Source organism: Meriones unguiculatus, chromosome 6, assembly GCF_030254825.1.
Source record: "Meriones unguiculatus strain TT.TT164.6M chromosome 6, Bangor_MerUng_6.1, whole genome shotgun sequence".
Taxonomy (NCBI): domain Eukaryota; kingdom Metazoa; phylum Chordata; class Mammalia; order Rodentia; family Muridae; genus Meriones; species Meriones unguiculatus.
Genome location: NC_083354.1, coordinates 46,806,136 through 46,819,280, shown reverse-complemented (window position 1 = coordinate 46,819,280; position 13,145 = coordinate 46,806,136). Strand labels below are relative to the sequence as shown.

Sequence of the window (13,145 nt, the reverse complement as noted above, 5' to 3'; positions counted from 1 at the left end):
TCTTAACAATTTTGGTAGCCAGGTTATTTGTTACAGAACTTCATTCTGTTTAAGTTATATTTTTATTCCTCACCAATGTATCTCTACTGTTAACTTTTAAAGAAACTCATAAAACACAGAAAGCCTCAAAATTAGTACAAAATACACTGTACTAAGCACGCAAGACATGTGGACCCTTTCTTAAGGTCACCTACACGTTACTGAGATGCTGGCATTCAAACAAATGGAAGGGACAACGAACTCACTGAGGCTGTGCAGGGACGGGAAGACAATGATCACATGCCTACATGCCAAAGGAGCGTACGGCTTTACCCAAGCTGTTACATACAATTTTTTTCCCTTTGATATAGGCTAGGCTGGCCTAGCAACCTTTCTGCCTCAGCTTCCACAGTGCGTCACTACTGAAGCTAATTCTTTAAAATCCGAAAAACACTAAAATTCTGTAATGAACATTTCCCAGTGAATAAATGTTAGAGCTGACCTTAAACCTCACTAAATGAGCTTACAAGCTTCCTGTTATTTCCTGTAGAATTCTGTATTCACAAACTTGTCTTTATGTGGTCGAAGCACTGGGCAGTGACTTGTACCAATGGCAAACGTCTGGATATCTTTTAGATGGTAGCATGGGCACCCAGGCCCTCTGTATTGCACCTTTCCACAGATCAAGGGCTCCAGGCTAGAGGACTCCCAAGGCCACCCAGGGCGGGCAGGGAGCACACAGGCAGGTCTGCCCTCTTGTACATGCAGGGGTATGTTTACAGGCTTACACGGATACCCAGTCATCAGAACCTCCTTACAGACAGCAGCTAACATTTCTATCACCACTTTAGAGATGAGCCTGAGGCTGGGTGAAATCTGGCAATACTCTGAATGTACACAAACCCTGGAAGAGTCAACCTAAGATTGCCTCAGATACTGAATACCTATGTACATGAGTTCAGTCAATCTCCCATAGAGACGGGCATCTGCCTGGGAGTGAAACTTGTCATGGTCATAAAAGATAAATCCTGTAAATTACAAATTTAAATACTTTCCAGAGTTCGAAATCTATCCAAATGTATTAACAAACTACTCAGTATGTGTTGCTTAAGACAGAGAGAGGGGGGGGGGAGAGAGAGAGAGAGACTTCCTCTGTTGGTCTGTCTTTGATTATGCTTGCCACCCTTTGGTTTAGGCAATCTTCCAGCTGGATCCTCCCAAGCAGCGGGGACTGCAGACATGCAGCACCAAGAATGCCCCAAGAAGCTACTATCCTTTTTATTCACAGAAGGAAAAAATACCTAAAATGTTTAGGATTTGTTTTAGCAGTTTAAGATGGAACAAACTGAACTTACTGGATCTTTAATAGGCCAATCTGGAAACCGGAGTGTATCACAAAGTTGTTTGAGGTAATAAATATTACAAAACAGTTCATTTTCTAACTGTGGATAATTGATAACCGGGATGGGACAATACTGATAAAGTGCCCTCGTGTTGCTCTGCAGGCGAGGTGTGAAGTCAGCAAGATGGGCAGCAATCTTCTCTATCATGAGGCGCCTACAATCACAGAAGCTTCCATTTAGGCATTCTAAAGGATTATTTTACTTAGGTAATCATGCAAGAAAATTACATAAATCTTCAGAACTACTCAATTATAAAGTATGAGATTAAACATTACTCAGAGTAATCATCCTGTGTATACTCACTCCTACTAAAACTCAGTCATTACAAAGTCAAAGTCACACACTGTGGCATGTGTATCAGGCAGTAGGACAGGCATGGCTAAGGCTTGCTACTGCCCCCAAAGACATTCATTACACGTTATTATTTATTTATCTGACCCTTAGCTAAGCAGAGCTCACTTTGGTAAAAACAAACAAAACAAACTTTCAGAGAAACTCAGACAAGTTAAAAATAAAAAAATCACAAAAATTATTTCCAATTTATTCATATTTCTATGTATTTTCCCCAACAAAAATATGACTGACACACAGATTGTCACCATTAAAAATGGTGGCCAGCATAAAACAAGTCTAAATGTCAACCTAGCCCAGAAAGCCAATGATAATAAACAGATGGCATGGAGAATGTAAAGTTGGCCTGCGACTGACTGACTCAAAGTTCAAATGTCATGCAGCTAAGAGAGGTGATGACTTCACAGAGGTGCCATCACCCTGCACCGATGAGCAGCCATGCCTCCCACAAACAGGTGAGGTGGACAACAGACACTGCCATGTGTTTCTGGGTCTTGCCTTTTCCTGTGTTTTCATAGGCTTCTCTTGAGGCATGCCTTTCCTTGTAATGTCAAAACCTGCTGGCTAGGAAACGCTCATCAAAATTCTTGTGGGCATCTCTATTTTGATCCAGAGTATGTATGTATGTAAGATTTGTGGAGTACGGGCCTATTTCCAAGAATCCAAAAGTTGTGTCTTGATTGTACTGCTATTAGTGGTAACAGGCCACACTCTTATACAAAAGCTCTATTAACAGTAATTTACCAATTCCTATCAGAATAGATACTTCAGGCCTTGTTAAAACCTATCAGTTGAATTAGCACTAGTAAAAACTCTACATGTAATGGAAAGCCTGACAGGTTATCAGCAGCAAACACTGAGCATAAACACAACCAGGAGTTATTCACCTCATCTCACTGCTCCAGATAGCTTCTGGAGTGTCAAATTCACCAAGGAAAATCTCAGAAAACTTCTCAGGTTCATAATTTTCTAGGTAGCAAACCATTGCTTCTGGTAGGATATGTCCAAGTATACTTCTCTGAAAAATATCTTGTCCTTTAGTCTTAAAGAACAACAAAAAAGGACAAAATGTAGTTAGGAACAATAAAATTACCTTTAAATCTTTGATAAATGAATAATTAAAACATTTCAAGAAAAGAGCCCAAGGCCAAACGTGATGGGCACACCTTTAATCCCAGCACTCCCAGGATAGAGGAAGGTGGATCTCCGTGAGTTCAAGGCCAGGTAACCAGGGCTATAGAGAGAGAGAGACCTTGTCTCAGAACAACAAACAAACCACTTCTGTGCTCTATGGAGTTAGAGGAACATAGTGAAATGGAAGCCAAAGCACCAGCTTTGCAGCAGCTGTACCACCACACAGGACTAAGGATGATAAATCAACCTGTGGCCATGAGTAACAATGATGATGGACAACATAGAAGAGCTATAAAGACATTTATCATCCACCTTGTACTACTCCAGTCGTTAGACTTTCTACCCATACCTGCCATTTTTAAAACCTAGTAAGTCAGTCTAGCCCCCTTAAAATTAATTATTTCTTTAGTGTACAATTGTGTACATGTCCAGATGCCAGGGGATGCTTGTGGAGGTCAGGGAACAGCTTGTAGAAGTAGGATCTTGGCTTCCAACATGTAGGTCCTAGAGACTCCACTCAGATCTCAGACTGGTGGCAAGCACCTTACCTGCAGATGCTCTCTACAATGTGCGTACAATTTAAAAGGGGTGATTTCATTTAAAGGAATTATAACTAACTCGATCAAGAAGTCCAAATCTGGCTCACATTTTTTTATTTTATTTTATTTTTTTTTTTGTTTTTAGAGACAGGGTTTCCCTGTGCAGCCCTAGTTGTCCTTTGCAGACCAGGCTGGCCTTGAACTCACAGAGACCTGCCTTCCTTTGCCTCCCAAGTGCTAATATTTCAGTATTACTATTTTCTACTTACAAAACCCCATGAAACACTGCTACCACCTGTTTATGTTTAATAGTGCCAGGCGCATTACTTACTCTTGGGGCTTCAGTGGCTACTCTATGAAGCCTTTATCACTGTCTAGCTTCTAATGGCGAAGGGGTGCAACAATCTCATAAAATCTAAAAGTTAAATGCTCTAGCAAAAGCCTCACAAATCTGAAACAGCTGCCAGTAACTTTTTGACAGTAAAATCTCTCTATAAAATATAACTAATACATAATAAAAATTCAGGTTAATGGACGTCTTAAATAAGAGTCATCTCTTTTGGCTCCTAGTTTTCCAAATGCAAGGGCAAGAGCACTCTACAAGCATATGAAAACAGCCTAGCTTCAGGAAGGAAACCTCACATCACTTCTGCCTTGGGATCTGAACAAAAGGAAGGTTCAAGCATTAATGAATCTTAAGGGGTTTTAGTATATAAAATCTTTATAAATTCTTACTTGAAGAGAGTAACATACTGAAAGGAATATTTATAGCTGTGATTTCAATGTAAACACATGTTATTTTCATTTTAAGCATCTGCTTATGAGCAGTTTTATGTGCAGATATTGCAAAAAAATGTGAATAAATTACCAAATGCTACCTGCCCTCAAAGCACTTACACAGCTAAACTATTTGAGAGCTGAAAGTATACTTCGAGTCTGCACTGGGGGTGGTGGTAGTTAATGTGCTTACCTCCTCAGACTTGAAAGCCTGTTTGGTATGTGTGTATTTCAAAAACCTAGAAAGAAAAATAAAATATCTTTAAGATAGAGAAACAGGTTAGATTTTAGTGACCTTAGGTTTCTAAATTAATAAATTTTAAAGAGGTTATAAAGAAAAAAGTCAAAAGGGAAACTCATCCATATTCCCAAATTATTTACTGATTAAGGGAAGACCTGAAATGTGTCATAAAGATTTTGAAGTATGATCATCTTAAGGCTACACAGTAATATAAACAATATTCACTTTAGACAGCAAAATATAAAATTGCATGTATAACATAAATGTATTTATCTACATATATGCATACACACACACACACACACACCATATATATAAAATTTCAAATACCAGTTGTAGTAAACTGGCCAAATTCTGAGGAATTTTCCACCTTTTCTTCTATTTCCAAATTTTAAACACTTAATCAGGTAACTATTATAATGAAAAGCAACTCTGCCAACATTCCTATTAAGTGTGCCCACACATAACTGAGGTAAGACTGTCTTCGTGTTCTCACCGAGCAACAGGAAGCACGTTGGAACCTGTGTACATCATGATAAAGAAGAATACTCCACTGAGATAGAGGCGAGGTAACTGTGGATTATCTTGCATGATGTGATACAATAAGATAGCGACCTTCTCAACAAGGATAGGGTCAAAGGTCAGCAGTAGCTGAAAAAGCAAATAAAATGATATGTTTTGTTTGTTGAGTTATGCTGAGGTTATCATTTCTTACATCCATAGGAGTCAATACACTTGTAATAGACTGAAAACCGACTTTAACAAGATTCATTCTATATTTAATTCAGATAGGGAAACACTGTTGAGAACTGATCAAAACATGATCAGATAAAGGCTCACGTGTCTGAAGCTAGTTTTGTTCCGTTGTTAAGAGTTCAAGTTGCTTGTATGAGAGTATCCCTACTGCACACGCATGCACATAAGTGTGTGCACATGCATACACAAGTGTGAAGAGCTCACACATTTAGGTTCCTGGGCATACGATTTTCCCAGCATACTCAGATTAACAACTCAATTTAGAATGTAGAACTACGACTACAAAGATGGTTCAGCAGTTGAAAGCAAGGACTGCTCTTGTGGGGGATCTGAATTTGATTCCTAGCACCTACAACACAGCTCACAACCAGGTGAAACTCAAATCCAGGGAACCTGATACCCTTTTCTAGTCTCCAGAGGTACCAGGAATGCACATGGCATATGGACATACATGCAGGCACAACACTTACCCACATAAAAATAAATCTTAAAAAAGAAAAATGAAACAAATGTAACTTGGGGTTTAGCTTTATGAAAATGGAATGGATTATAATGAAATAAAAGGCTATAGTAAAATGGAGTAATTTTTAAAATATTGTTCTAGTGTAGTTAGAGTTTTGGTTTCTTTAAAAAATCCAGTTATGTTTCGTGATTGTTTTTTTGTTTTAATCCCAGGTGTGGGATATGAGGCTGCTTCAGTTTGTCCACAGCTGTTAACTATGATTGTCTTGTGTACTAGCAGTGTCCTGATTTGTACCACCTGCAGACAGTTTAATCCTGGGAACTCTTCAGAGGGTAAAAATGCCAGAGCCGGGAGAGAGGCTGGGATCAAAGTGAAGAAGAAGAAGAAGAAGGGGGAGGAGGAGGAGGAGGAGGAGGAGGAGGAGGAGGAGGAGGCTGATGCTTCCCCTGGCTACTCCTGGTTGCTACTGTTACAGTTTAATGAGAAGAAGTTGGAGATATCCTGAATATGAAGATCAGACTTGCTCCACGGAACCTGACGACGTTAATCAGCAGAGAGACTAAAGAGATCTCAACTGTCCCCTCTCCCCACTAATCTCCTACCTGGTATTGGGGTGTTAGAAAGGATAAGAGTGGAAGAAAGGTAGAGGTATAAGAACCCAAATAAAATAGATACAACAAATACGCCTACATTCTAGTTTGGTAACACATGAGTGACCCACCTGGATGACATGAGGAAGGCAGGTGCTGTCTGACAACAGTCTTTTCACTCTGGGTAAAGGACGAATGATGGCATTATCCTGATCCCTAGAAAATATTTTCTATGGTTAACATTTAATATATTTATTGGCATTTGTATATTCAGAGCATATGGCATTCTACTAGGCATGAAGCAAGTTACCTTCCTCTTTTGTAAATGAAGACTAAGCTCTCATACAGCTGGGAACATGATTAGGTATTTGGTTTAAATCTACTGGCTGTTTAATATGACTTCATTTCCTTCCATTAGATTTCCTTGAAAAACAGTACCCTAGAAGAGCCAAAGACTCTTATTTATTATTTAATTGATTAAACTTTGTGTTGTCTAACACACTGTCTGTGGACAGTCCCCCCAAAGGCCCTATCAAGGTTTGTCAAATAAACTTAAACCTTAGTTTAACGATGGTCAGTACTCTTCAGATACAGCCTTAATTAAGGCACTTCTATTTACAAATGCTAACTGCATGAGTTTGAGTCTAACCTTATTTTTAAAGAGAACCGCAAGATGAACACAGAGTGTTAAGACATGTGTTTTTAAGTAATTTCTATGAAGTATCTTTAGAGTATCATTGAAACAAAATGTGTAAGAAAATATTTTATGAAGCCTGAAATAGTCCAGGTAAGGCTACAAATGTGATTGTTATAGAAAACACATCCTTGCCTGTACTGCCTGTAATGGTCCTGCGGCGTGAGATGCGGCTGACAATCATCCCATCTTCAACAGCAGGCCTGGCTAGCCTGGCAGACAGGAGCTGGCACTCCTCACTGACACGGACTATACACAGCTACTTCCCACCCTTCTTATCTAACCCATGTAGAGTTATGAGTGTTAACCACTGCTAGGATCCAGATGCCAAATATCAATTGTTTAAGATTATCTGACGTCCCCCAGAAAAGGTTTTTCAGTTACCATGTCGATATAACTTGGAAATTATTTATCAGTGTTTCAAAAAGTTAAAGGTCAAAGCAGCAGCATTCCAAGCCACATATAGGATACCCTTGTTAAACTGCCCTAGCAACCCTGTAACATTACAGAGGACATATCCACACAATGGGGAGATGAGGGAATCTCAGAGTCCCTGTTAGTCACGGAAACATCAATGACATTGTACCTGCTTGGAAAATATCCACACATGGTGATCAACATGTTCAGTATTAAGGTAGCAAGGTCAGTTTCATTCAGAACAGCCTGCCCACTGGCTAACAGGCACCACTTAAGCTGAGGAATTGACTGGAGCGGTCGCCATCCATCCATGCCTTGAGCCCAGCATCTGGTTTTTGCATTCAGCATTCCTTTGGCCCATAATTCTTGCATCTTAATTGATTGAAGGCATCATTATTACAAACACAAAATTAAATAAAATGTTTGCCAATGTTTTCTAAATCAGTATGATACATAACAAATAACAATCCACTATGGGACAGAGATGTGCTAGCATAGCAAATATACTACGATAACACAAGAACTTGCCAATTCAGGAACCCAAATTTGACTAATAATTTAAAAATAAGCATTTATTTGACCAACAGAAGAGTATGAAGTGTACAGATGATAACCAGAGTGGACAATAACTAATTATGTAAGAGAAGGCTTGGCCCTCATAAAACTTTTTGTTCAATTTCTGACTGAGCCTAGGAAGCTAAGAACAGGAGGACAGGGTCAAACACTGCGATGAAGGGGAATGCCTTGCCTCCAAAATGAACACATACTATTCAGTGATCTTTGGTACATATAAAAACTCGGTAATGCCATGTGAAACATACATGATTTATAATTAGGACAGTAATAGTTACTGTATAAAAATTCATTGAAAACTCAATACTACCTCCTGAGCTGCACTCCTGTAACAACAGCCTTTTAAGATTTGACACATGATTTTGTAAACATAGGTACATCTCCAGAACCTCAAGTCACCCAACTTGTTAAGAGGAAATTGAGTTGTATGACTTCTGGTGCTCCACACAGCTACACTTTAAAGACACTGCACTTCTTGGGGCTGGAGAGATGGCTCTGAAGTGCTCTGCCAGAGGATTCAGTTCCCAGCACCCTGTGAGGTGGCTCCATCTCCAGGGTATCTGATGCCCTATTCAGGCCACCTTGGGCACCTGCACACATGTGGCACACACCTACAGACACATACACATGCACATAAATAAAAACAGTTATCTAAAAATGTACTGCACATCTGTATGAGTGCTAGAAAAGAGGCCACAAGGAGGCAAAGACTTGCCAGATATGATGCTCCACATCTGTGCTGTCAAGTCTGGGCTACATGATAAAATCTGGAGTCTTTTACTAAGAAACACCAACACAGATGATGCGTAGAGATGGCAAGAAGTTTGTACACAGCACACACCTCATGAAATCCATACGGCCCACTCCTTTCCTTGTCTGCATTGCCAAAATACCATTCCTTCTCACTCTCTCTCTTCATATCTGGAGAAGCTTCGATCACATTGCTCTATGTTGGAAGAGAGTTCAGTTATTTCCAAGGCAGAAATCTAAGGGGCAGATGCCATAAAACAACTTATTCAGTAGCAAATTTTGGTCTGAAGTTTTTTTCTTTTAAATTCCTTCAGAAATAGGATTAAATGCCTAAGAAACAGCCAAAAAAGTTATTTCTTTGTTAATACATACATTAATAAACAATTTCCTAAAATCACTCATCTGCATTCCCTATGGCCAGTGATACATTCTTGGGGTACTAAAATTTTAGTAGCAAAGAATACCACAAATAATTACATAATAAACAAATATTATTAACCTGAAACTATGATGAAACACATTAAAGCTTTTGGGGAGAGCAACTGTGCTTCAGTAAGCAGCCAGGATGAAAGTCAAAGGGCAGCACAGATTTTAGCAGGCTAACCACTTTCTGTGCCTTCTTGACACTGTTAAACCAAGAGCTGCTGCTGCTGCTCACACCTAGGTTCTGCCTGAACATCCTGAGCTGTAACCTAACAAACATTTCTTAATCTACTCCAGTAACAAGCAGCTGAGTCTAAGGCCATTACAGCTTTAGTCTGCTGCAGGCGTCCAACTGCTCCAGCATGCTGAAGTAAGGCAGAAGTGGGCAGCAATCAGTTCCTTGTATCTTATCTACCTCCACCTTCTATCTGCCACTTCCTTTCCTTTGACTACAAATATAAGCTGCCTATGTTGGGGCAGAGTTCCACGAACTATTGTTGGCTCAAAATGTTGCCAGCTTCCAGAATAACAGACAAAGCTAATTGAAATTAGAAAAACTAGATTTGTTATAATTTTCTCTTTTAGCAAAACAGACAATTTTTATAGTTTTCTCAAGCAATGCTTTGGGAAGATAGAAGTTTGCCTGTACCCTGGTTTCTAAATACCCCTGCAATGATCAAATTTCAGATAGAGCCAAGCTGTAAATAAAGCAAAACAGGCTTCTTGCATCTAACTGGTTGTGAGAATCCGGGTGACAGTGGAGATGTACTTAGGCTTCTGCTCCTCAGGTCCTGTGCTGTAAATGGGGAACTGATGATAACTACCACACAGGGCCACTGAGGGGTTCAGAGTGTAAAAGTATTCCAGAATATCACCTGGTATACTATAGTGGTGTTTAATAAGTGTTGTGATAATTACTACTCATATCTAAAACCAGAAAATGATCCACTCTGAATATTTAAAAGGCTTTTCTGTTGTAAGTAAAACAAATTATCTTGAACCAGAATTTTTTTCTAAATTGTATCTTAAAACATAAAATATCAAATAAGCTAAAATACAGATCTCTCTTTAAATCAAGTACCAGAAAGGCCTGGTGGCATTGTTTTGTTATATGGCTTGAATAATGCCAACCTATTCTTGGTGTTTGTCATGCTGAACGTTCTAATTACACATCCAATGGAATCAACTGAAAGGTCACATTGTATCAAAAACAAGCCATTTAGAGATACAGTTACTTTACCATAAAAGACAGGTGGTATCAGGAAATAAAACTGTTTCTGGTGGTAATGACTTCTTTTTTGGCATACATTAATCTCCCAGCATTCTTACTATTATAATTACCGGAGAAATGTTTTACTGGCTATGTATACAAACCCATATGCAGATTTCAACTCTTGTGATTCTAAAATTGTATCCAAAAGAACACAAAGCTTATAAAAGCTAGAAAGCAAACATACTTGCAGGGGGACTGTCGCTCGGCTCACGTGGAGATGTGCAAGAGTAAGCAAGTCCACAAGAATCCTAATGCCATTTGAGTCCATGAGATCCTTAACGTTTTTCTGAAAGAGGAAAACAGTTTTGCATAATTGAAAGCCTTTCTCTTCAATAGTATGTCCTAGCATACTCTCTAGGACAAACACATGTGGAATTTCCTTCAACATGTTGGCGTGTAACTATACTTACTTGGTATTTGTAAAGCTAAGAGGACAAAATTATGTATGGTCTGAGTAAGCATTCCCCTCCCCCCAAATAACCAAAGTGGCATGATAAACGCTAGCTCTACAATTATCCTGCCCATCAATAAATAACATTACTCTATAACCAGAAATAAAATGCTACATAACATGAGGTGCTGCACACATACTCAGCAAGTGCTCTACCTCTGAGCCACACCTCCAGCCCCTCCAGTCTGTTTCTGTAACTTAAGATAAAGGAAGAGGCTTCACTTAGCACCTGGAACACCAGGACAGACTCCTTAGGAGAACTGGCAAAACCTTCCCCTTTATAACTCAAAACACTCAGTTTTCTCATCTAAAGAAGAAACGAACTATCCCTGGAAGAGTTGATTGCCAGGTTAGCAGCACTTGGGCACATGACTTGGAAACGGCAGTGTATTTACACAGAACACTGTACCTTATTAAGGATCAGCTTGTTCAGGAAGAGGATCAGCCTATCCCGTTCAAGTTTGTCAGTGCACTAATGAAATAAACGACAGGTTAGTCAACAGTGGATAAAATATCCACAGACAGCTTCACAAAATCAACCCACAGTTCAAAAGAAATGTTATTTCTGAAATATTAAAGAGACAATTACAGGTGTTTGCCTGTCAATTACTCCAATTTCTAAGTGTTAAGCATGCAATTTTGTAGAACTTATCTAACTTCCTAGAACGGAAGACATTTTTCAGTCATTATAAAAACTAATACTAATAGCTTTTAGGACACATGAATAATGAAGTAAGTGAAGCCCTTAGACTTGGCAAATGGCGTTTCATTAAAATGAACATAAAGAGAAGAAAAAAGGCATTCACTTAAAACACAGTGTGTTTTTAAGTCCTCCAGTCCTCTGGAATAACAGTCAGGGCTGTACACCATACAGCAGGCATGGTGGTACAGTCTCTAATCCTAGCATTTGGAAAGCAGAAACAAGAGGATCCTATGTTCAAAGTGAGCCAGAGCTATACACCGAGTTTGCAGGCAGGGTAGGCCACTCAGTAAGATCCTGACCACCGCCACCACCCTCCCCCACAAACAAAATGGAACAAAGGACTCAATGGTGTTGCTCGGGTTAGTAGCCAGCAACAGGGTTTTCGTCCTGGCTGTGCTGCTTGCTTCCCGAACTTTTCCACAAAGCAATGGCTCAGAGTTGACAACTGTAACAATCATGGATGGCTATTCCGAAAACTGGTAAAATGGTTCTTTCCAATAGTTTGTTAATATTTAAATGGTTAAAATAGTAGAAGAGCATTAACACAAATGCAAGAAGGACATACTCTGCATCATCAAATAGATCACAGTCAAGTTCACTGCAGAGTACCTTATCCTCTCCCTCATGCTCAAGTGTTAAGCAGCAAGTCACATAAAATACATGCGAACTTATTTCCTTTTTAAAATTACTGATGTTCTAAGCAACTTCACTGCCTTCACACTTTAAAGTTTAACATGTCAGAGACATTTATGACTTTTTCCCCAAATGAAAACCCAAAGATACAACTAGAAGTTGCTATTTCTTTTATACACCTGTTGAGCTTACCATACTTCAAGTTGGTAAACAAGTCAACGAAGTTGGTCAAAATCAAAATCAAAAAACAAAAACAAAGAAAAAAAAACAAACTGGAATGGATAAATTTTAATTCATTTGCTATTTTCCTATGCCTCCTACTTAAATAACTGTAGCAGACGGTAAGGAAAAACTCATGCAGAAAGTCAGTGTGACAATGTGATCGTTTTGTCAGGATCAAACAGCAGTCTTCCCTTATGGTGTCCTTACCCTTTCCAACATCCCAATGATGTATCTTGTGTCTGTGAAAGGCCCTATTTCTTCATGGCATCTGCCGTAAACGATAGCAAGGGCTTGTAAACACAAACACTTCATGTTAACTTTTGGAGTGAGCAGGAAGCGATGGTAGAGCTCATTGAAAAATTCATACCTAGATTTAAAAAGAGGTTCAATAGAAATGACACAGAAACAAACAGTGACAACAAATGCAAGGAAACTTTATAAGAGACTCACGATCGTTTTATCGATCCACTTTCTTCATTTTCATCTTCCTCCAACAGCAATCTCAAGTAATAGTCCCCAATTTTGATTTCCTCAGCCAGACACTCATACTTTACCTTCATTAACAAATATAAACACCATTTTTAGGTTATAACAGATTTTTTTCTTATTTAGAGTTTAACATTTCCTCTCCCTCCTTCCCTCCTTGTTTTTCAACACAGGGTTTCTCTGTGTAGTCCTGGTTGTCCTGGAACTCCCTCTGTAGATCAAGTTGTCCTGGAACTCAAAAGATCCGCCTACCTCTGTTTCCTAAGTGTTGGGATTCCAGGTGTGCA

At 39.2% G+C, this 13,145-nt stretch overlaps 1 protein-coding gene across 2 annotated transcripts in view; it reads right to left on the bottom strand.

Moving 5' to 3' along the window:
• Positions 1-13,145, bottom strand: part of Dnajc13 (DnaJ heat shock protein family (Hsp40) member C13) — a 116,579-nt gene that overhangs the window by 37,266 nt on the left and 66,168 nt on the right. For both annotated transcript variants that reach the window (XR_009592333.1, XM_021647800.2), the window contains exons 23-33: positions 12,823-12,926; positions 12,580-12,739; positions 11,224-11,286; positions 10,548-10,649; positions 8,759-8,863; positions 7,514-7,716; positions 6,365-6,449; positions 4,921-5,075; positions 4,377-4,422; positions 2,621-2,775; positions 1,335-1,536 (exon numbers count right to left, since the gene is read on the bottom strand). Coding sequence is in view for 1 of the 2 variants with exons in the window: in XM_021647800.2 (XP_021503475.1) it covers positions 1,335-1,536; positions 2,621-2,775; positions 4,377-4,422; positions 4,921-5,075; positions 6,365-6,449; positions 7,514-7,716; positions 8,759-8,863; positions 10,548-10,649; positions 11,224-11,286; positions 12,580-12,739; positions 12,823-12,926 (1,380 nt within the window). In the remaining variant the exon portion in view is untranslated. The remainder of the gene's footprint in view (positions 1-1,334; positions 1,537-2,620; positions 2,776-4,376; positions 4,423-4,920; positions 5,076-6,364; positions 6,450-7,513; positions 7,717-8,758; positions 8,864-10,547; positions 10,650-11,223; positions 11,287-12,579; positions 12,740-12,822; positions 12,927-13,145) is intronic.